Below are 21,839 nucleotides of genomic sequence, written 5' to 3' on the forward strand. Positions count from 1 at the left end.
CATCTCTATAATTTATCTGGACCAGAGAAATTGGCTATGCAGGAATACATCAGAGAAAATTTGGCTAAAGGTTTTATTCGTCCCTCTCGGTCACCAGCAGGGGCAGGATTCTTTTTCGTGAAAAAGAAGGATGGAGGCCTCCGTCCCTGCATTGATTATCGGGGCTTAAATAAGATTATCCTTTGCCTTTAATAGACGATTTGTTTACTCAGGTCACCAATGCAAAAATGTTCTCAAAACTAGATTTGAGGGGTGCATACAACCTTGTGCGTATCAGGGACCGGTGATGAATGGAAGACGGCCTTTAACACACCCGACGGGCATTACGAGTACCTGGTATGCCCTTCGGGTTGTGTAACGCCTCGGCCGTCTTCCAGGAGCTGATTAACGAAGTATTCAGGGAGGTGTTGGGCAAGTTCGTCTTGGTGTATCTAGACGATATACTGATTTTTTCATCCAACCTCTCAGAACACAGGAAACATGTTAAATTTGTGTTATGAAAATTGAGACAGAATCTGCTGTATGCCAAATTGGAGAAATGCATTTTCGAAGTGACCTCTGTCGCCTTTTTGGGGTACATTATCTCGACCTCTGGCCTCTCTATGGACCCTGGAAAGGTTTCTGCGGTCTTGGAATGGCCTCAGCCTGTGGGACTGAAGGCACTCCAAAGATTTCTGGGGTTCGCCAACTACTATAGGAGGTTCATAAAGGGGTACTCTACGGTGATCTCGCCCCTCACTAGTCTCACCAAGAAAGGGGCAGATACTCACCACTGGTCCGCAGAAGCCCATGCTGCGTTTTCCACTCTAAAGAAACTGTTCTGTTCTGCTCCCATTTTGAGACATGTAGATGTCACCTTTCCCTTTATCGTGGAGGTTGATGCCTCAGAAGTAGGGGTGGGGGCTGTATTGTCTCAGCGTTCTGGTTTACAGGGGAAACTACACCCATGTGCCTATTTTTCCCCCAGGTTTTCACCCACAGAGAAAAACTACGATATCGGTAACCGGGAGCTTCTGGCCATCAAGTTGGCCTTTGAGGAATGGCGACATTGGCTGGAGGGCGCAGAACACACCATCACAGTTTACACGGACCACAAAAATTTAGAGTACATAGAGGGCGCTAAGAGACTTAGCCCCCGACAGGCCCGGTGGTCGTTGTTCTTTTTGAGATTCAGATTTGTAATTACGTATACCCCTGGCAGTAAGAACATCAAGGCTGATGCCTTATCCAGGTGTTTTGAGCCAGAGACAGCACAGCCCTCAGCCCCTGAGACCATTCTACCGCAGAATGTGGTCTTGGCGGCCACTGAGACCTGGAAAGACTGGACTGTCACTCTGAGTCCATTCTAACAGGATGTTCCAGAGGGGAAGCCTGAGGGTGTTCTATTTGTGCCATTGCCTTTTCGCCTACAATTATTGCAGCTGTTTAATTCCCACAAGAATGCTGGGCATCCTGGGGCCACCAGAACTCAGGATCTGCTTGCTAGATGTGCTTGGTGGCCGTCATTGGCAACAGACTGTAAGGAGTTTGTAAGGGAATGTGCAGTATGTGCTAGGAGCAAACCCTCCCGGCAGGCACCTGTTGGAACATTGCAGCCGTTACCAGTTCCAAGTGAACCTTGGACCCATTTGTCCATGGATTTTGTGGGTGAACTCCCCAGGTCTGAGGGCATGACGGTCATTTGGGTGGTAGTTGATAGATTCAGTAAGATGGCTCATTTTGTCCCCCTGAAAGGACTCCCCTCGGCCCAGGAATTGGCTGATCTCTTCATCCAGCACATTTTCCGGCTGCATGGCATTCCGGAAAATTTAGTGTCAGATCGGGGAGTCCAATTCGTATCTAAGTTTTGGAGGGCATTCTGCCATCAGTTACACATGGATCTTTCTTTTTCATCAGGCTACCACCCACAGACCAATGGCCAGACCGAGAGAGTCAATCAGTCCTTGGAACAGTTTCTTAGATGTTATGTTGCAGATGCACAAACCGACTGGGTAATGTTCTTGCCGTTTGCAGAATTTGCGCACAACAATCTGAAAAGTTCCTCCTCAGGATTTTCCCCATTTCAGGTGGTGTCAGGAAGGTCACCCAAGTTTGCCCCATTGCCAGTGGCTTCCACTCCGTTTCCAGCCCTGGAGGATTGGCAGAGGGCCTTGAAACAAATTTGGGGAATGGTTAAAAGAAATTTGGGGAAAGCTTTTCAGAACCAGAAGAAACAGGCTGACAAGAGACGTTCCATAGAATGGGAATTCTCTCCAGGGGATTTGGTCTGGGTGTCCACACGACATTTGGCTCTGAAACAACTGTCACCCAAACCAGGCCCGATATTCATAGGTCCTTTTCCAGTGACCAGAAGAATTAATAAGGTCACTTATGCTATTGATCTCCCTACCAGCATGCGTGGGGTAAGATCATTCCATGTGTCTTTGCTCAAGCCGGCAGTGCACGTGGATTCCGCTCCCCCCCCCCCCCCCCCCCCTATGTTGATTGATGACCAACCTGAATATGAGATAGAAAAGATTCTAGACTCCTGGCTAGTGCAGAATTCCGTGCAGTATTTGGTTCACTGGAAGGGATATGGCATAGAGGAGAGAACTTGGGTACCAGACTGTCGCATGCACGCAGAAGAATTAAAGAAGGAGTTCCATGACTCACATCCTGGAAAGCCTGGTGGGAAGTGTCCGGAGACCACTCCTCGGGGGGGTACTGTAAGAGTTTGCGGAAAAGCCGCCGTGCGGACTGACGGCGAGGCGGCTGGTTCCGCGCCCAGCCCGGCGGTTTACACGCGGCGCCGTGTGTCTGATGTGGCTGGGCTTTCTAGTGCACACAGATTGAGGAATATGCACGCGCGCGCTGAGAGGCAGAACCTTTATGACAAACGGAGAGGGATCAGCTGACCAGGTTGGTCAGCTGATCTCAGAGCGGGCGGCTATTGGTTGATCAGCGCTGGGTGGCGCCAGGGAGCGCCGCTCTATATATAGTCATTGCTGGTCAGTCTCAAGTTGTCTTCCGTTGCGAACACTTACGTAAAAGCACTCAGACCATAGTCAGATCCCACAGTGTGTTAGAACCAGGAGGACCTGGGGATTCACACTGAGCCAGATTACTACTGTGTTATTTACTGTGTTATACTTTAGACCAGTTCCAGGGTGTTGAGACTACGGACCTCACACCTCAGCTTAGGATTACTGTGTCATTACTGTGTTATACTTTAGACCAGTTCCAGGGTGTCGAGACCACGGACCTCACACCCGAGACTAGGGAATCTGTGTTACTATTGTGTTATACTTCAGACTAGTTCCAGGGTGTTGAGACCACGGACCTCACACCCAAGACTAGGGAAACTGTGTTACCATTGTGTTATACTTCAGACTAGTTCCAGGGTGTTGAGACCACGGACCTCACACCCAAGACTAGGTAAACTGTGTTACCATAGTGTTATACCTCAGACTAGTTCCAGGGTTTTGAGACCACGGACCTCACACCCAAGACTAGGGAAACTGTGTTACCATCGTGTTATACCTCAGACTAGTTCCAGGGTGTTGAGACCACGGACCTCACACCCAAGACTAGGGACACTGTGTATTCCTCAGACTAGTTCCAGGGTGTTGAGACCACGGACCTCACACCCAAAACTAGACATTGTTGATATATGTTATGACCTATTGCATCTCTGACTATCCTTCTGCTTTCTGATTCGGTACCTTCACATATCTGATTACCTGTTGCCAACCCTGCCTGTCCCTGGATACCGAATCAGCCTTTTGTCTCTGTACCTTATCTGCCCATGTGTTGCCGACCCAACCTGCCCGACCTTGCGAGTTATCCCTCTCCATTGAGAGATTAGTCTCCAGTCCTGCTTGTGACGCCCACCTTCTAGGTGTCACTCAGCCACAAGGCCTTACTGTTATTCAGCCTGGGGCTCCACCCCTTTGGAAGTCTCAGGCTGTTGGAAGGTCTTCACACTTCCCAGAGGGAGGTATTTCTCATACTGCCAAGGACCACCTGCTCCTCGGGTGGTCCCACTCAAAGTCATTACTGTTGCACCAAACACTCACACTATATAGGTGTCCAGAGGTTAGTTATACTTGCAGATCACCAATAATCAGATTCTCTCTGCGTGCTGACACCGATCGTTACACTTTCTCAACCTTTTTACTCTGGAGGAACCCTGCAAATAATTGGATCTCAAGGAATCCCTGCATTCATTTTGCAGGAAGCATGGGCTTTAAAAGTAGGTGCGGCTGTTTATTTCACTACCTCCTATAACAGTGCCTCATTACACTGTCTCCTTATTCTAGCGCTTTTCATCAATGTGCTCATTATTATTCTGACCCCCAATTTAGTGCGTCTTTTTACAGTACCCTGTAATGTGCTCTATTATACTCCCCCCATGCTGGGGTAAAATACCAAGGAACCCCTGCAGAGTACTCAAGGAACCCTGGTTGAGAAAGCCTGCCCTAGATGGACTCCTAGCTTTGTTATGGCACTCGGTAGTGGGTACAAATCTGTGCAAAAAAACTGAGAACACAATGAGTACACACTACTATTTAAAATTGAAATCCCTTTTTCTCCTGAATTTGGGCTTGCTCGGACCATCTTACGCCGTTATTTTAGGCAGCATAGAGTTTAAAGTGATCTAAGCCAACGCTCTTACAGTATATGAACAAGGCGATGATGCTGAGTCAAGCAGCTGCCCCATCCACAGGACATTGTTAGTTTCTTCAGTTCGTTTCTATTAGGTAATGAAACCAAATTTTTAAGACTTTATGTTTAGCTTCAGAAGGCTTGTTGACACCCGAAGGTAAGCTATCCGATGGTAGATTTAGACCTGCATTGCCGCTTTTATTGGTTTATGCATATAATATATAATATGCACCATTTGTCATGAGGAGGAAGGGGGTGTTTGTTGGCCACACATTATAGAAGGAAAGGGGGGGGGGGGGGCAGCACTTCTTGTGAAGCGGGAAAGCATTTTAATATCTTGTGTGGTAGCCAAGGGGATGGGTGGTGGAGGAGAATTTGGCAAGTCCTAGGAAGGGTGGCCTCAAAATGTTTCACTGAGGGGCCTCATGGTTTGTGTCATGGTTTGTACTTGAGCCCCGGTGATGCATGCATTTGTATAATTCTTGCTTAAATGTTACAAGCTAAACATTTTCCTTAGTTAGCTTACTGTAACGGTAAATATTTGCAAATGTTGTTTTTATTCAAAGCCTACCTGAATGTAACTCGAGCCCCCCTATAAGTTTGAAAAGCAATCAATTCTGTAAACATCATCCATGATATGATTACTGTATGAAGCATTTCCTGGACACAGATTTTTCATCAAATAATTAGTTTGCATGCACAGGGCTCTAAAGGCAAAACTCTAACATAACTCAACAATTTCCTCTCAATTTCTTTCTATAAAAACAAAACAGATTAGGATATTACCAGACGGTGATATTTCAATGATGTCATTGCTGTCATTGGAGCACCGCACTGCAACGTCTTCAGAGTGAGAGCAGTCATGCTGTCCCCAGCTGCTGCGTGTGCAGTCCAGCAGAGAGCGCTCTGTGCCAGCACAAGACACATCGTCCAGAAATATCAACCCTTCTCCAGGGCCAAACTCAGACTTCGATGCCAAGCTTGAAGGTCCACTGCAACAGGGATGAAGTAACTGATTAGAAAATGATTTACTTTCACTTTCCTGTAGGTAAGTTCTGAAAAAAATACAGCTCCACTTTTTTTTTTTTAAGGTGATCATCACTTTTATAAAACCATATTAGTAAAAGGACACTGCCTGTCAGCTGTTCCTGTGCATTGATCAAGTGCTTGGTAATGCTCGGCATAGGCCACTGCATTAAGTCACATGTGAACGTGGCTGTACTTATGTGCAACATGATGCATTTTTTTTTTCATTGTTGTCAGGCAACCGCACTGCAGGCAAAGAGCCAACATGTGTGGAGTTACAAACGTGCCATTCTGCGCGTTAAATTGCAGCCGGAAGACACTCAGCAGCCGGCAGACAGGAGGCTGCACTGCCTGACAAGCGTGTACAGTACAGCCTCCCATGTGAAAGAGGCCTCAGGGCCCTTTTACACTTGCTGCGTTTCTGTCCAGAAATCAGATCGCTCGCGCACCGTGTGGCGATTAACATGTAAATCACAGTGCTGCTTTTCCACTAGCACAATTCGGTTTATTTTTTACAGAATCACAATCGCTGGCCAGCTACATTTTTTGTGCAATAGTGCTCCTTTACAAAGTATAAGAGCGCAGGGAATTTGCATTGTAATTGCGCTACTATGCGATTTTCCCACAATTCGGCAATTAAAAATGTTCTTCCTCCTGTTAAATAGCAATTACAAAAACAGCGCAATCATGCTGTACACCCAACAGATGGCAATCAGATCACAGCAAAATTGCGGTAATGGAAATAGAAAGAAGCGATTGCATTGCTGCGCAATTACGCTCATGTTTCTTAGTACAAAATGGCTGTTATGGTGCCCACTAATGACACAATCATTTTTTTGTCCAATCTTATCACATCTATGTAGTAAAATGGTGAATATATTTTGAATGGTTATTTTAGGTAGTCCCTCATATTACATAGAAATGTTAGGAGTAGACAAAAGAAAAAGATTGTATCATTAGCGGGCACCTGAACTGCCAGCCAAGACTGACTTGTCACTAGAAAAGAATAGCAGGAAGTGGCTTTTCAACCTGACAAAAGTGGCAAATAGGGTGTTTAAAATATATGCCACGGTTCTCAGTCATTCTCTATTTGTGCCCATGGTGTTCACCACACTGGGCTGGATGAATGCTATTTAACATTCTCTAAAGTGATTCACATTTTACATACAGTATATGGCGATCATGGACTCTTGCTAAAACTGGTAATGAAATAATAGTGGCATTTGAGATGTAATGTGTTGGTCTTTTCAGCTGATTGACACTTTCATAAAAATGGTGACCTGAAAAGTAGCACCTGCGCATTTCAGGCATTTAGACTGGACACCACCTTTATGAGTAGGTCCCATAGTAATTTCCATATACAAGGGTAAACAAACTGGTCCTAAGGCCTTATTGCATTTACTACTTAGCTGAACAAAATTTTCTTTCACTTTATCTCATCTCTGCTATGTTCTGCATTACCACTGCCTGGTATCATCTCACCTTGCTGTACAGAGCTGCAGAATCTGCTGTCTGTTTCATGGGGGCAGCTACCTTGCTTTTTCTAAATCAGAAATGGATGCTACCTGTAGAGCTGATGTTTCTAAGTAACTTTTAACACTGCTCAAGACACTGAAGAGATTTTTCTGCATACACATAAAAAAGGGCACCGGATATAGTAAACTTAACAATATTCTACTAGATAAAGGACCACTATTGCAAAAAAAAAAAAGTAAAATTTTAAATACAAGTAAACACATACAAATAAGAAGTACATTTCTTTCAGAGTAAAATGAGCCATAAAATACTTGTCTCCTATGTTGCTGTCACTTACAGTAGGTAGTAGAAATCTGACAAAAATGACAGGTTTTGGACTAGTCCATCTCCTAATTGGGGATTTTTAGTAGTAATTTCTTTTTTACAAAAGCAAACCCGGGAGGGAATCTATACAAAGATGCCGGCCAGTCTCCCTACTCATTTTTACAATATTCTGGCAGTTGAACTGAGCAACTGCCATCCACTAAATGCTTTTGAAATAAAGAAAACCATGAGAATCCCCCATGAGGAGATGGGCTAGTCCAAAACTTGTCTGTTCTGTCAGATTTCTACTACCTACTGTAAGTGATAGAAACATAGGAGAAAGGAAATGTATGTCTCATTTTACTCTGGAAGAAATGTACTTCTTAGTTTATGTATTTAAAATTTTACATTTTTTGTGATAATGGTCCTTTAATACCAATAAAGTTATCAAGTCAATGTTCAATGCACTTACAAGGCACACAATCTCATTACAACTGATATTATTATTATTATTATTATGTCATATTCATATTTTTATACAGACATGTAATTTACTGAAATACCTGTAACCTAGTTGCCTGCAGACCACCTGTGCATTGTGTTCAGTCCATCCATCGTCACATACTGTGCCCCATTCTCCCTTATAGTATACTTCTAAGCGTCCTTCACCAGCCTCCTGGCTCCCAGATAGTCGCACTGCTCCATCTGTGATACATGCAAAATGTATACAGCATGATGAAAGGATCTACCAGTCAATAGCTATGCTCAAGTAATAGCATTAATAGCAGAATCCCAGGCATAAACTATATATAAAAAAAGCCTTGTTTAGTTATTCCAAGGTATAGTAGCTAGCTCTATAAAAATATCAGTTGCTAAACCAGTCCAGTCAATCTCAGTTACACAAAGAATGTGAATGACCGATAGCTGGCCCCTTTAAACAACACCTTTTATCATAAATACCCACAAAGCTGCTGTCGCCTACCTGTCTACAGAGTGGGCTGAAGGAGTTCTGCTTTGGTATACAGATGATATAATCAGCTGGATGTGCCTGTTTCTCTTCCTTACCACTAAATATCCTTTTGATAGGTTAAATTCAGGAGAGTTGAGTGCTGGCTATATTAAAGGGACTCCGAGCACCTCTCATGGGCATGACTTTAAGACTCCGACCAGTACTGCAAAGTGCTTAAAGATGCATAACTTTCTGTAGCTTGTGCGCTCCTCTTTAATTTGATGCCATTCTACTTGAAATAGTTTTCGTTCAATTTCAATTTAAAAATTGTGGCTGCCATCTTGGCTATGTTATAACTTCCGGGTCACCCCTGTCTTCTCTGCTAGAGAACTGCATCACTGAATGAAGCAGGAAGAGGAAGCGACACGCATGGCCATTGCAAGAGGCTCCTCCACAGGGGTCATAGCACGACTTTTGTTGGAAGTCGTCTGGCTTAAAGGCATGCCCATGAGAGGTGCTCGGAGTCCCTTTAAAGAGCTGTCACCTGGCAGGGACAGAGCTTTGATCCCTCAGGAGACAGTTCGGGGCTGAGGCTGTACAGACATGTCGTTAGTCTGCAGGTCTATCTTTTACTATGCAGTGGGGAGGAGAGATGATTGTGCAAGGCATAAAAGAGTGGGCGGGACAAGTGAGCTTGATAAGTCGATCCGCCAGGTGGATCAACCACTGATGTATCATGGGGAGACGGGGGCCACTGTACACATGCTAGTTTTTCAGCAGAAGCGGCCCGAATTGGCCACCTCAGCTGAGAACCGTATACATACAAGGCTTCAGACTCTTACCATAAGAATAGCCTGCTCTAGCCCCACAGCCAACAAAATGTTATGGTCTTCACCAATATTGTGGACAGTAATTCTAAGCGCGGGGGAAATTGGAGGTCACATGACCTTCATATAAAGACAGGAAACAAGGTATTTTGAGGCCGTATTTTCATTTTCAATGCATGTAGTTCACACGTGGGTATTAAGCCCTGTGTGTATGTAATTTTGGGATGCCTGAAGTACCTCTTTAACCTACCTACATAAGGATTGCATGAAACTCCAGCATCCTCAATGTGATCACAGTTGTGGTGTTCCCACTCATTTCTTTTACAAAGGTGTAATGATGTTTCATTTCCTATACACTCCACTTCATCCAGTAGAATAGGACCGGTCCCTTGTCCATAGTGAGCCCACACCCAGGCCTTTGGTTTTCCACTGTAAAATATAATTGGTGAAAATCAAGATTTTAAATATAAATTCCAGTGGTGCAGCTAAGGAGCAATGGACTTGTGTGTGAGTTTTACACTGGACTCCCTCAAGCACTCTGTGCATAACAGATACCTAACCCTAAGACCTCCCTCTACCGATGCCTAACCCTAAGATCTCTCTCTACCTATGCCTAACCCTTAATCCCTCCACCCCACCCCGGTGGTGCCTAATGCCTAGCCCCCACCCCTTACACATAACACTTATCCCCCTCTAACCTTAACCTGTGATTTGTGTCAAAGAACGTAAATTTGGGTTACCGGAAATGATGCTGCTAAGCCGTGAAAGTCGCTCGCAATTTGCAGCAAAGCAGGGAAATTTGAGCCCCCAGAGTTGACCAATGAGATTGCATAGCGGGCGCTCTGCTTTGCCGCAAATTGTGGCTATAATGGGCCACTTTGTCCTGTTTGGTGGGCCTCTCTGATACATGATCCCAGTGCAGATGTAACCTATGCATCCTCTACTACTATGCCACTGATAATTTCCATATTACTACAGAAGTATCCTTTTTCAGTTGTAAATATATCATTTAAAGTGAATGCGTACTATTCACGTAACAGAAGCACAATTTTAAACAAGAGACTTCTGAAATAGTTCACTTTCTTTCTGGGATTTTAGTACTGAGTGCTGCTGATGATATGACTAATGCCTAGGCATCAGAACAAGAATTGTAGAGAATCTTTCCAGATGTGGCACAGACTGCAATGAATGCACCTTATTATAGCATGAGGAATAACAATAACTGATGCCTGTAACTGTGCTGGGGACAATTCCACAATTCTTGTCACTGAGCCTAGGCATTAGTCATGTAGTTCTTATTAACTGGCATGGTCATTACTAGCATTCAAAGAAATGGGGGATTATTTCATGGGCCTTTTATACACTTGTAATGTTTGCACTAACAACTTTATTTACACTAAAATGTATTAAACTATTTAGTGTGGACAGGTATAGGAACATGTTAATTAGCATTTGGAAGCTGGCAAAGATGATTAAGGAGACAGGTCAGAGTGCTCTATATTTTATACTTTATTTGTGCAAAATGCATTTAACGTCTCAGCCTGTAGTGAAAATAAAAAAAGATAATTCATTGTGTAGAATTGTGCAGTATTAATGGTAAAGGGACCTTTATCGAAGTCTCATGTTTTTATTTTACATTTAAACAATACCTGATGTGATAAGTTACATAATGAGATAAACGTAGGTACATATAATACTAGTCCTACTAAGAAATTGTCTGAAGTCCCTTTCCATTTTCCTTTACAGCAAGTGTTAAATAACTATGTTGCTAACTATGCAAATGAACTTGTAGAACAGCTAGACCAATACAGTCCGGTGTCCTTAACAGTAAATAGAAGACAAACCACTTTTATCTGGCCAAATAAGTAATGCTGATAACATTTAAGTGATGGAATGTTCAAAAAGTCATAATTACTTCTGCAATGTTTTTTTTTGCAGCTGAACAAATCAGATTTACATCAAACTGTCATGGCTGCTGTTTAAAATTCAATCTTTAAAAGGAAGTCCTTTAACTGAAAATAAAAATATGAGATTCTGTTCTGTGCGACTAATGTTCTATTTACCAGGTGTAATGTTAGGTGTCAGTCTGAACAGAGAGAATCTGATTACTGGTGATCTGCAGTATCACCAACAATACAGACGTAACCTGATTATTGATGATCTGCAGAATCACCAATAATACAAGTGTAACTAACCTCTGGACACCTAAAACAGTAATGACAATAAAGACAGTATCAATTCACAAGATCGTGGAAATATCCACCACACAGCGATTCCTCAGAGGTGTGGTTACCTCTGAATGGGAACCCCATGTGTGAGATCCTCTAAAAGGCCAGAAGAGGAATCTCGGCCTCTGGCAGTAACAGTCTGCTAGGGCAGGCGTCTCGGAGAGGCAAGCCTCAGAGATAGCCCACCAGTGGGAGAAGTTCCACTGGAGGGAGAAGGGTCAGACAAACACAGGAAAGGCGGCAGCAGTACAGAAACGGAAGGCTGATTCAGAGTCGGTAAACAGGCAGGGTCAGCAACTTGAATCAGATAGGCAGAAGTACAATAGCGATTAGAGTAAAGAGTAGTCAGGGATAGCCAGAGTCAAAACACAGGTAAATAACCAATAACAATCCTAATCTGAGGTGTAAAGTCCTTGCTATCAACACCTAGGAACTAGACTAAGGTCTGAGTGCTAACACCGAAGTATTCACGACAACAGACAACTTGCTACTGACACACAAGCCCTATATGTAGCCAGAGAGCTGCCCAGCGCCGCCCCAGAGCCCCAGCCAATCCAAGGACCAACTGAAGTCAGCTGACCGGCCTGGTCAGCTGACTCCCCTTCTGGAGGCATAAAGTTCCTGTCTCCTCGCGCGTGCGCGCTAATGCGGAGACCATGGGCCAACGAGGGACCGGGCGAGGGACCGGGCGACCCCACAGGTGGCGACCTTGCGACGGAGCCCGCCGGACTTGCGGACTCCGCCACCCGCACAGCCCCGCCCGCCGGTAAGGACGCGGAGGAATCTGCTTGTAATGCGGAGCCCGCTGCCACGTGCATACTGGCAGCGGGTCCGCTATTTGTTACACCAGGTTTATCATTTAGCAAAACACATACAATGAATTCTTTCACAAGCATATTTTCAGTTCAGGTTTGCTTTAAGGGTTGAATTTTACATAGTTACAGAGTTATTTGGATTGAAAAAAGACATACGCCCATAGAGTTCAAAAATTTCTAAGATTAAATTCTAAACAACAGCCGTTTAAGTGTGACATAAACTCTGCTTCATTCAACTACCAAACAAAATAAATAATGGACTTTAAACTTTACAGTCTTGTCCTGTTATCAGCAGTGTTTCCTCATCCAAGTTAAAGTGTTTTGGCTTCAGTTTATGTTTTAGGAGAGCAAAGGCTGCATTAACTGGTGTTTGACTACTTACGGTAATTAGCATAGAGAAAAAAACTGTTTTTTTAACACCTGCAATGAAAGACCAAAGGAGTTTGCAAAGTGTTTGCACGCCTGTGAAAAGATAAAATGAAACTCGCGCGAAATTCCCGCGCGCAAAGTTTTGCGCGGCGCACGGTGCAGTGCGCGTGATGCGCCCATTAACCCTATGGGCACTGCGCACAGAGTTGCGCGATTGCAAAACTTTGCGCGCGGGGCTTTGCGCGCGATAAAGAGCACAAAACGGTGCTAACTCAGCAGTGCAAAGGTTATCACGCCTAAAGTATTTTAGGCGTGATAACTGAGTTATCACCGCTTTGTGAATCAGGCCCAATGTGTTTATCTAATCATGTCAAATGTCTATTTAGGTATGATTTAAAGGGAACCTTAACTTTCCTTTTAAACAATGCCAGTTGCTTGTCAGTCCTGCTAATCTCTTTGGCTGCAGTAGTGGCTGAATCACACACCTGAAACAAGCATGCAGCTAATCCAGTCTGACTTCAGTCAGAGCACCTGATCTGCATGCTTGTTGAGGGGCTGTGGCTAAAAGTATTAGAAAAAAAAGTGAGTCTTATGGTCCAAAAATACAGTACATATGCCTAAAGCAGGGCTGCCCAATAGGTCGATCGCGATCTACCGGTAGATCGCGACCGCCTCCTTGGTAGATCGCGGCCTCTTGGCCGCGTCTCGTTAATGTTTGTTGCGGCCAGCAGCTCGTGTTTAGCTGCTGGCCGCTGGCCAATAGAATGCATGCAGGCGAGGAGAGAGGGAGGAGAGAGGCGGCGCGTCCGCTGCGTCATGGCTGGGGGCGGCGGAGGGCAGCCTGTGTAATGTGCGTGTGTAACGTGCCCGGCGCCGCCCCCAGCCATGACGTAGCGGCCGCGCCGCCTCTCTCTTCGCCGCCGCTTCTCTCCTACATCCCATTGGCCTGCCAGAGTCTCTCCTCGCCGCCTCTTCTCCTCCGCCTGCAGGTACATATACCTGGCTAACCTACACTGGGGGGCCCTATACCTGGCTAACCTACACTGGGGGGCCCTATACCTGGCTAACCTACACTGGGGGGCCCTATACCTGGCTAACCTACACTGGGGGGCCCTATACCTGGCTAACCTACACTGGGGGGCCCTATACCTGGCTAACCTACACTGGGGGGCCTTATACCTGGCTAACCTACACTGAAGGGACCTATACCTGGCTAACCTACACTGGGGGGCCCTATACCTGGCTAACCTACACTGGGGGGCCCTATACCTGGCTTACCTACACTGGGGGGCCCTATACCTGGCTAACCTACACTGGGGGCCCCTATACCTGGCTAACCTACACTGGGGGCCCCTATACCTGGCTAACCTACACTGGGGGCCCCTATACCTGGCTAACCTACACTGGGGGCCCCTATACCTGGCTAATCTACACTGAGGGCCCCTATACCTGGCAAACCTACACTGAGGGCCCATATACCTGGCAAACCTACACTGAGGGCCCATATACCTGGCTAACCTACACTGAGGGCCCATATACCTGGCTAACCTACACTGAGGGCCCATATACCTGGCTAACCTACACTGAGGGCACGCAACCTATGCTGCAGGCACATATACCTGGCTAACCTACGCGGGGGGGGGGGGGGGGGCGTGCTTAGCATTTGAGACGTTGGTAGATCTCCTGGCCTCGGCAAATTTAAAAGTAGCTCGCGAGCCGAAAAAGTGTGGGCACCCCTGGCCTAAAGCATATGTCTGAAAACATTTCCTTGTGATATTTATAGTATTTTGTACAAATTGTTTTTTGGTGTACTTCCTACCCACATATTTCTCTTGGCTAACACAGTACTGAACACTTTACTCTTTACTCTGCTTTTAATTTTTTTGAATTCTATAATCCTAACATGCTAGACCAGACCCTCTCTAAAGCAAGTGCAAATAGACTGAATGCCACAGTGAGGCGTGAATGGAACCTTTGTTAATTTCTCATGGTATTCTCTTAATGAATCTAAAAATAGCATACACACTTGTCTAGAAAGTATTTCTTTTTCCATTTGGCTCATAATATGATCATTAGACTGTCTCTGCTACTGTATTAGCCCAATGTCACCAAAGAGCGGGAATCCTTGGTTTCATCAGCAGCAACCCTGAAGGATTGGAGTTTAAAGGAGAAATTCATGACATGTCAATAGGTAAGTATAGATTGATAAGTATAGACTGAACAACAGGCACATGCACAGGAGGGGGCTTAATCACTCCCCCCACCCCTTTTGTGTGACCAACTGCCCAGTCCTTTCACCAGGACTTCCTCCTTATAGTATGGACTGCAGTAGCTTGCTGGCCTCCTGCCATCGAGTCGCCGACAGATGCAGACAAGATGTAGGATCGTCCAGGGAGCTTTGTGTCTCCAAAGCAACCACTTCTGTGACTGTCACATAAAGGTTAGTACCACTCGTACCCTCCCATTCCCCCACATCGCTGGCTGCTCTAGTGCTGCCTGCAACAGTAAAGGGAAATCATCTTATAGAATACTAGTAGGAGGAGAAACCAATACCTATACAGATTAAGTGATCAATGCTTATTAATTTCAATATGTGAGTCACACAGACTATACAAAAATAAAGGACCACATTTGTCCTTAGTAAATGACCAATCAATAATGATTAGACATAATCAGCAAATGTGACTAATATACAAACGCTGGTTAAACAGGAACTGGAATTAGTTGGGACTTTGCAAGGACTAATCAGATTTGGAAGCTGGTGATCAACTAGCCATTAGCTGATTAATTAAACTGTCAGATAATTAATTTGCAGCTCCCTTAAAACTCTGGTTCCTTTGGAACCAGAATGTGTATATTAGTCAAATGTTTTGACAATCTCTGCTTAGGATCAGGATAAACCAATAACTGTAAAGACCAGGATGGTCTAAAATACAAAACCAGCTGGTATTTTTATTATTTTCCTGTTTGTGTGATTTTCTGAGAATTGTTAAAGCTCACCTAAATCCTAGCTGTCTGCAGACAACTTCAGCATCTTTGTCATCCCAGTGGTCATCGCAGATTGTTCCCCACCGGTCATTAAAAAACACCTCAACACGCCCCTCGAAGAACTCCTTTCCTCCCACTAGTCGGAGAGGGGGCTGTAAACCTGCTCTTCAGAGAAGGAAAAATAAAATGTTTATATGAGCGGGTAAGCTTTGGAAATACAGTTTTACAGAAATCCATATGCTTGAAACACAGGGACATGTGTCTGCTGCTAAACATTTCCAGTAAATGCACACAAGCATTAAAGACTTACCTTTAGGAGGAGAGCATGTAACTGCGGCTAGCATTCTGTGCCTGCAGTCCTTCCCCTGGCTGTAGCTACAGTGCAGAAGTGCCTTTTCATCGCCCCGGCAGTTGGCAGACTTCAGATGTATAGGGGTCATCCACAATCCATAGTCAGAGATCGTTGTGGCCGTGCCAATTTCACTGACGGCAGATAAAAGAACAGGGAATGGAATAAAATAAATAGGAAATACATAACTGCTGCACAATCAATGTTTAAGACATGTATTGCTGTTGATGAATTTGATTTATCGATGCAGCAAAAGGTCAATCATTTAATTGAATTGGTCCAGTTCCAAGCTGCATACCGTTTGCAAGAAATCTGAATGGAAGCTTGAATTATTACATCTCATAGACATCTCTAATAAATACATTTGGATAGGTATGTACAGGCTGAAGCACTTACGCCTGGGACCCACTGGGCACAGGTATATGTATGCCGCCATTGGGCTGGGTACATGGTGAGCCAAATGCTGCTCAAATCTCATAAAATACTATTCTTCCTCTGAGTCGTCGCAACTCGGAGGGAAATGTAATTCTGGGTCCAGCGATCGCCGGAAACCCGAAATTACCCTTTTGCACCCGTGCAATATAACATTACTGCTATGCGGCACCTAGTTTCAGTGTTTGGTGCTGAGTGCCCCGCATTAAAACCACCTACTTCGCCCACTGGAGCATTTGTAAATCACAGCGATTTCCAAAAACACAAAGTATCACATTTTACAGCACAATTTCCCGAAGCGATCAAGACTTGCTGGTAATTGTTGGCTACGGAAAGCTCCTGAAAAAAAAAAATCACAAAAATGCTGCAGGACCCATGATTGCTATTTGAGGAAATCGCAATCACAGCAGTGGAGCCACCTGAATTGACTTACATTAGCCTAGCAGTTTTGGAATCACTGGCGATTTCATAGCACTGCAAGTGGGTCCTGGGCCTAAATAAATATTATATTATTTTTATATAAATTTAAATATATACACACACACACACACACACACACACTCTATACACACACACACACACACACACACACACACACACACACACACACACACACACACACACACACACACACACACTCTATATACACACACACACACATACTCTATACACACACACACACACACACACACACATACTCTATATACACACACACACACACACACACACATACTCTATATACACACACACACACACTCTATACACACACACACACACACACACACACACACACACACATACTCTATACACACACACACACACACACACACACACACACACACACACACACACACACTCTATACACACACACACACACACACACACACACACACACACACACACACTCCTCAGTTGAAAGCCCAAGATCAAAAACAGTTTTTATATGTATTTAATCCAAACTGGTTTTAAAATAATTACACACAAATATGTTTTTTAACAATGTTTTTTTGGTAAATCAGCGATCTGGACCTGTCTTCTCTCTCTCCTCCTGCTCCTTCCCCAGTCAGACTGAAGCCATGCCTCCTGATAGGCTACAAGGGTGTCTGGGGGGGGGGGGGGGGGGCGTTGGGATGGCATGACTGGGTGTGGATAGGCAGGTGCAGGTCTGATAAATTGTGAACTAGTGCAGCTACAATTTTTTTTTTTTTAAAGATTACAATTTATATTTAGCTTATATTTGTGCACAATTAACATTAAAGAGTATTCTATGAAAAACATATTTAAAAAAAACTGTGCCTGAACTGGGGCTTCATTAGAATGTTTGTTCAGTAGCAATTTTTCTGGACTTTGGAAAATATACAGCATTCCATATCTTGAGTAAGTAATAACTGAAACTAACCTGATTCCCAGCTGTCTGCACACCACGCTGGCATCCCAGTCTGTCCAATGGTCGGCACATACAGTTCCCCAAACACCATTAAAATACAGCTGTACTCCACCACTCTGAGTAGGAAGGTCACCCAACAGACGAATTGCTCCTAGTACAGACAGTTTATCAGTATGTTTTCCAAAATACTTCAAGGATTAAACACTTCATTTTATAAGTTACTAAATATTATGTCTGCCTTAGATTTGGCAGATGCAGTAGCTTAATTCTATTTTTCAGTATACACTATGTATAAATATCATAAGATATCCCAGAATGCATTTAATTAAGTGGTTCAGTACCCTGAGTGCAGTCACAGTGTGCCCAGCTAATGATTCCTGAGTGTTGCCGGTAGAAGCACCATGGCGTACGTCCTCCTTCTGGATTCCTGCAGTAGGTATGGTTGCCCAGTCCTCGTCCGGGATATTGCTGAATATAATCAGGAAACTCAGACCAGTGTAGACAATCTGCACCAGCCTCTGTCACAGATATTGTTCCATTGTAGTATCCCAAAGAGCCTACACCATCAGAACACAGGCTGTAACCTGCAAATACCAAATGCGACTGTTACTTACTTTTCACAAAGTAGCAAAGGCAAGAACATTTCATTTAAACTGTAGTGAGCCATCCATGTGAAAATAATTAATACTTAAAGCGGACCCAAGCCAAACATTTTTTTAATTCAAAATATTTAGTTGCACCCCTCTGACACATACAAAGATAAATAAACACTCCTGCAAGCCTATGAGCATTTCAGTGCATGCTTTTCACCGTCCTCTTTGCATAACTAGGGTTATACAGGTGGCAGCCATTAGCAATTCCTCCATTGTCGGACACTACCTACTCCAGCATTTTGCCGGATTTTGTCCCGGCAATTTGAAAGGAAGGGAGAGGTTTCTCCAATAAATGTAAAATATTTTATATTTGTCATCATGCAGCTGAAAAAAGGCTGCTATTTATTATTATAATTTAGAAAATACATTTTATTTCTGAAATCTTGTATTTTTAATTTGGGTCCACTTTAACGTATATACAGTGGGTTGCAAAAGTATTCGGCCCCCTTGAAGTTTTCCACATTTTGTCATATTACTGCCACAAACATGAATCAATTTTATTGGAATTCCACATGAAAGACCAACACAAAGTGGTGTACACATGAGAAGTGGATCGAAAATTATACATGATTCCAAATTTTTTTTACAAATAAATAACTGCAAAGTGGTGTGTGCATAATTATTCGGCCCCCTTTGATCTGAGTGCAGTCAGTTGTCTATAGACATTGCCTGATGAGTGCGAATGACTAAATAGAGTGCACCTGTGTGTTATCTAAGGTCAGTACAAATACAACTGCTCTGTGAGGGCCTCAGAGGTTGTCTAAGAGAATATTGGGAGCAACAACACCATGAAGTCCAAAGAACACATAAGACAGGTCAGGGATCAAGTTATTGAGAAATTTAAAGCAGGCTTAGGCTACAAAAAGATTTCCAAAGCCTTGAACATCCCACGGAGCACTGTTCAAGCGATCATTCAGAAATGGAAGGAGTACGGCACAACTGTAAACCTACCAAGACAAGGCCATCCACCTAAACTCACAGGCCGAACAAGGAGAGCGCTGATCAGAAATGCAGTCAAGAGGCCCATGGCGACTCTGGACGAGCTGCAGAGATCTACAGCTCAGATGGGAGACTCTGTCATGGGACAACTATTAGTCATGCACTGTACAAAGTTGGCCTTTATGGAAGAGTGGCAAGAAGAAAGGCATTGTTAACAGAAAGCATAAGAAGTCCCGTTTGCAGTTTGCCACAAGCCATGTGGGGGACACAGCAACCACGTGGAAGAAGGTGCTCTGGTCAGATGAGACCAAAATGGAACTTTTTGGCCAAAATGCAAAACGCTATGTGTGGCGGAAAACTAACACTGCACATCACTCTGAACACACCATCCCCACTGTCAAATATGGTGGTGGCAGCATCATACTCGGGGGGTGCATCTCTTCAGCAGGGACAGGGAAGCTGGTCAGAGTTGATGGGAAGATGGATGGAGCCAAATACAGGGCAAACTTGGAAGAAAACCTCTTGGAGACTGCAAAAGACTTGAGACTGGGGCGGAGATTCACCTTCCAGCAGGACAATGACCCTAAACATAAAGCCAGGGCAACAATGGAATGGTTTAAAACAAAACATATCCAAGTGGTAGAATGGCCCAGTCAAAGTCCAGATCTAAATCCAATCGAGAATCGGTGGCAAGATCTGAAAACTGCTGTTCACAAATGCTGTCCATCTAATCTGACTGAGCTGGAGCTGTTTTTCAAACAAGAATGGGCAAGGATTTTAGTCTCTAGATGTGCAAAGCTGGTAGAGACATACCCTAAAAGACTGGCAGCTGTAATTGCAGCAAAAGGTGGTTCTACAAAGTATTGACTCAGGGGGCCGAATAATTACGCACACCCCACTTTGCAGTTATTTATTTGTAAAAAATGTTTGGAATGATGTATGATTTTCGATCCACTTCTCACGTGTACATCACTTTTTATTGGTCTTTCACGTGGAATTCCAATAAAATTGATGCATGTTTGTGGCAGTAATGTGACAAAATGTGGAAAACTTCAAGGGGGCCGAATACTTTTGCAACCTACTGTATGCATGTATACGCTGATCCCGCACCCTAATTCACTTTTGGCCTAAAAAATAGGCCAAAAGCTACCCCCCCCCCCCCCCCCAAGTGCCTCTGCCACCCCATATGTAGAGTGCCAATTTTTATGTGTCGACAGGTGCAGAGTGAGCATACAAGCATACTTTTTAGCATGTATGTATTTGCTTCGAATTGCTTCCTCTAGTGTCCCGTGTAGCCTCTGAATTGGCCACTAGAGTTCCAGGTTCACTGTCATGTGACGTCAGTGAGTTTGGAGCTCTAGTGGCCAGTTCGGAAAGCTGCTTCTGCGTGGGAAATTAGAAGAAGCAAGCTGGAGCGAGGACATGTAGCTATACATACTGCAGCACGTTCCTTAGCATACTCTGCATACAGGTGCCCTACACACACATAACCTGTTATATATTGCCTGTAGATATCCTGACACCACCACCGCCACCAGTTTAAACACAAACTTTGGCTGTCAATGAGTCGGCCAATCCATGGTGCCATACAGTAACTTTTGCAGGTGCGTTTATAGTCTCTGGGGGGGCTCAGCGCACCTCTGATTGTAGGCCATTCGGAAGCGGCCTGGTGATGCGCTGATCCACCTTTTGCACAATTTTAAATTTTTGATTTTACTTGGTAGCGCACCCAGGCTATGCATATGCATAGGTTAGGATTTAATTAGTGTTAGGTCCCCTCCCATATGAGGATGACTTCTCTGCAGTGGGAGGGACGAGTACTTAACAAGTTGCATGCAAGCTGTTACAGGAAACCAACATCCTCCAGTGGTAGACAGGTTATGTGTATGCTAGGTGTGTATTTTATCCCACAAGTGGGGCTTGCACTCTCTTGCAGGTAGGCACTTATCTGTTTTTAAGTAGCGCTGTTCATTTCTTTGCCATAAACTAGGAATAAGGTTGCTTCAGACTCTTAAAAACTTTTAAAAAATCAGTTATAGCTAGGCTGTTAGGGATAAGCAAGAAGGTGACCTAGTCTCCCAGCAGTACCAGTAATTTGTCAGCCTGAATCAGGGTAAGGTATAGATCAGGTTCAGGTCACCTATGACTAGAGTTGAGTCATCCTTATCTAAAATAGGCGAACGCCATTGGATAAAGCTCACATACAGCATTAGATTCCAGCAACCACCTCATATAGACCAGCCTGGCAATAGGCATTTATTCAGGAACACAGGATTACAATTTCTTTAAATTCCCCGTAGGAAGAAAGCATTGACCTTTTAACATTGAGTTAAATATAGCAGTTATGAGGGGGGCAACAGGCTGTTGTAATATTTTAAAGAATTCTGAGGTAAGTTCAGTTATACAAAAACGTCACTGTCTGCAAAATGTCCTGCCTCCTCCTGTGGCGTGTTC

General features: G+C 44.2%; 1 protein-coding gene across 1 annotated transcript in view; it reads right to left on the reverse strand.

Annotated features, from left to right (window-relative positions):
- The window catches only part of LOC137535002 (neurotrypsin-like), an 83,544-nt gene that overhangs the window by 22,409 nt on the left and 39,296 nt on the right, over positions 1-21,839 (reverse strand). The window contains exons 3-9 of the mRNA XM_068256764.1: positions 18,135-18,377; positions 17,806-17,944; positions 15,936-16,108; positions 15,638-15,785; positions 9,476-9,654; positions 8,013-8,154; positions 5,431-5,636 (exon numbers count right to left, since the gene is read on the reverse strand). Coding sequence (XP_068112865.1) covers positions 5,431-5,636; positions 8,013-8,154; positions 9,476-9,654; positions 15,638-15,785; positions 15,936-16,108; positions 17,806-17,944; positions 18,135-18,377 — 1,230 coding nt within the window. The remainder of the gene's footprint in view (positions 1-5,430; positions 5,637-8,012; positions 8,155-9,475; positions 9,655-15,637; positions 15,786-15,935; positions 16,109-17,805; positions 17,945-18,134; positions 18,378-21,839) is intronic.

Source organism: Hyperolius riggenbachi, chromosome 10 (assembly GCF_040937935.1).
Source record: "Hyperolius riggenbachi isolate aHypRig1 chromosome 10, aHypRig1.pri, whole genome shotgun sequence".
NCBI lineage: Eukaryota > Metazoa > Chordata > Amphibia > Anura > Hyperoliidae > Hyperolius > Hyperolius riggenbachi.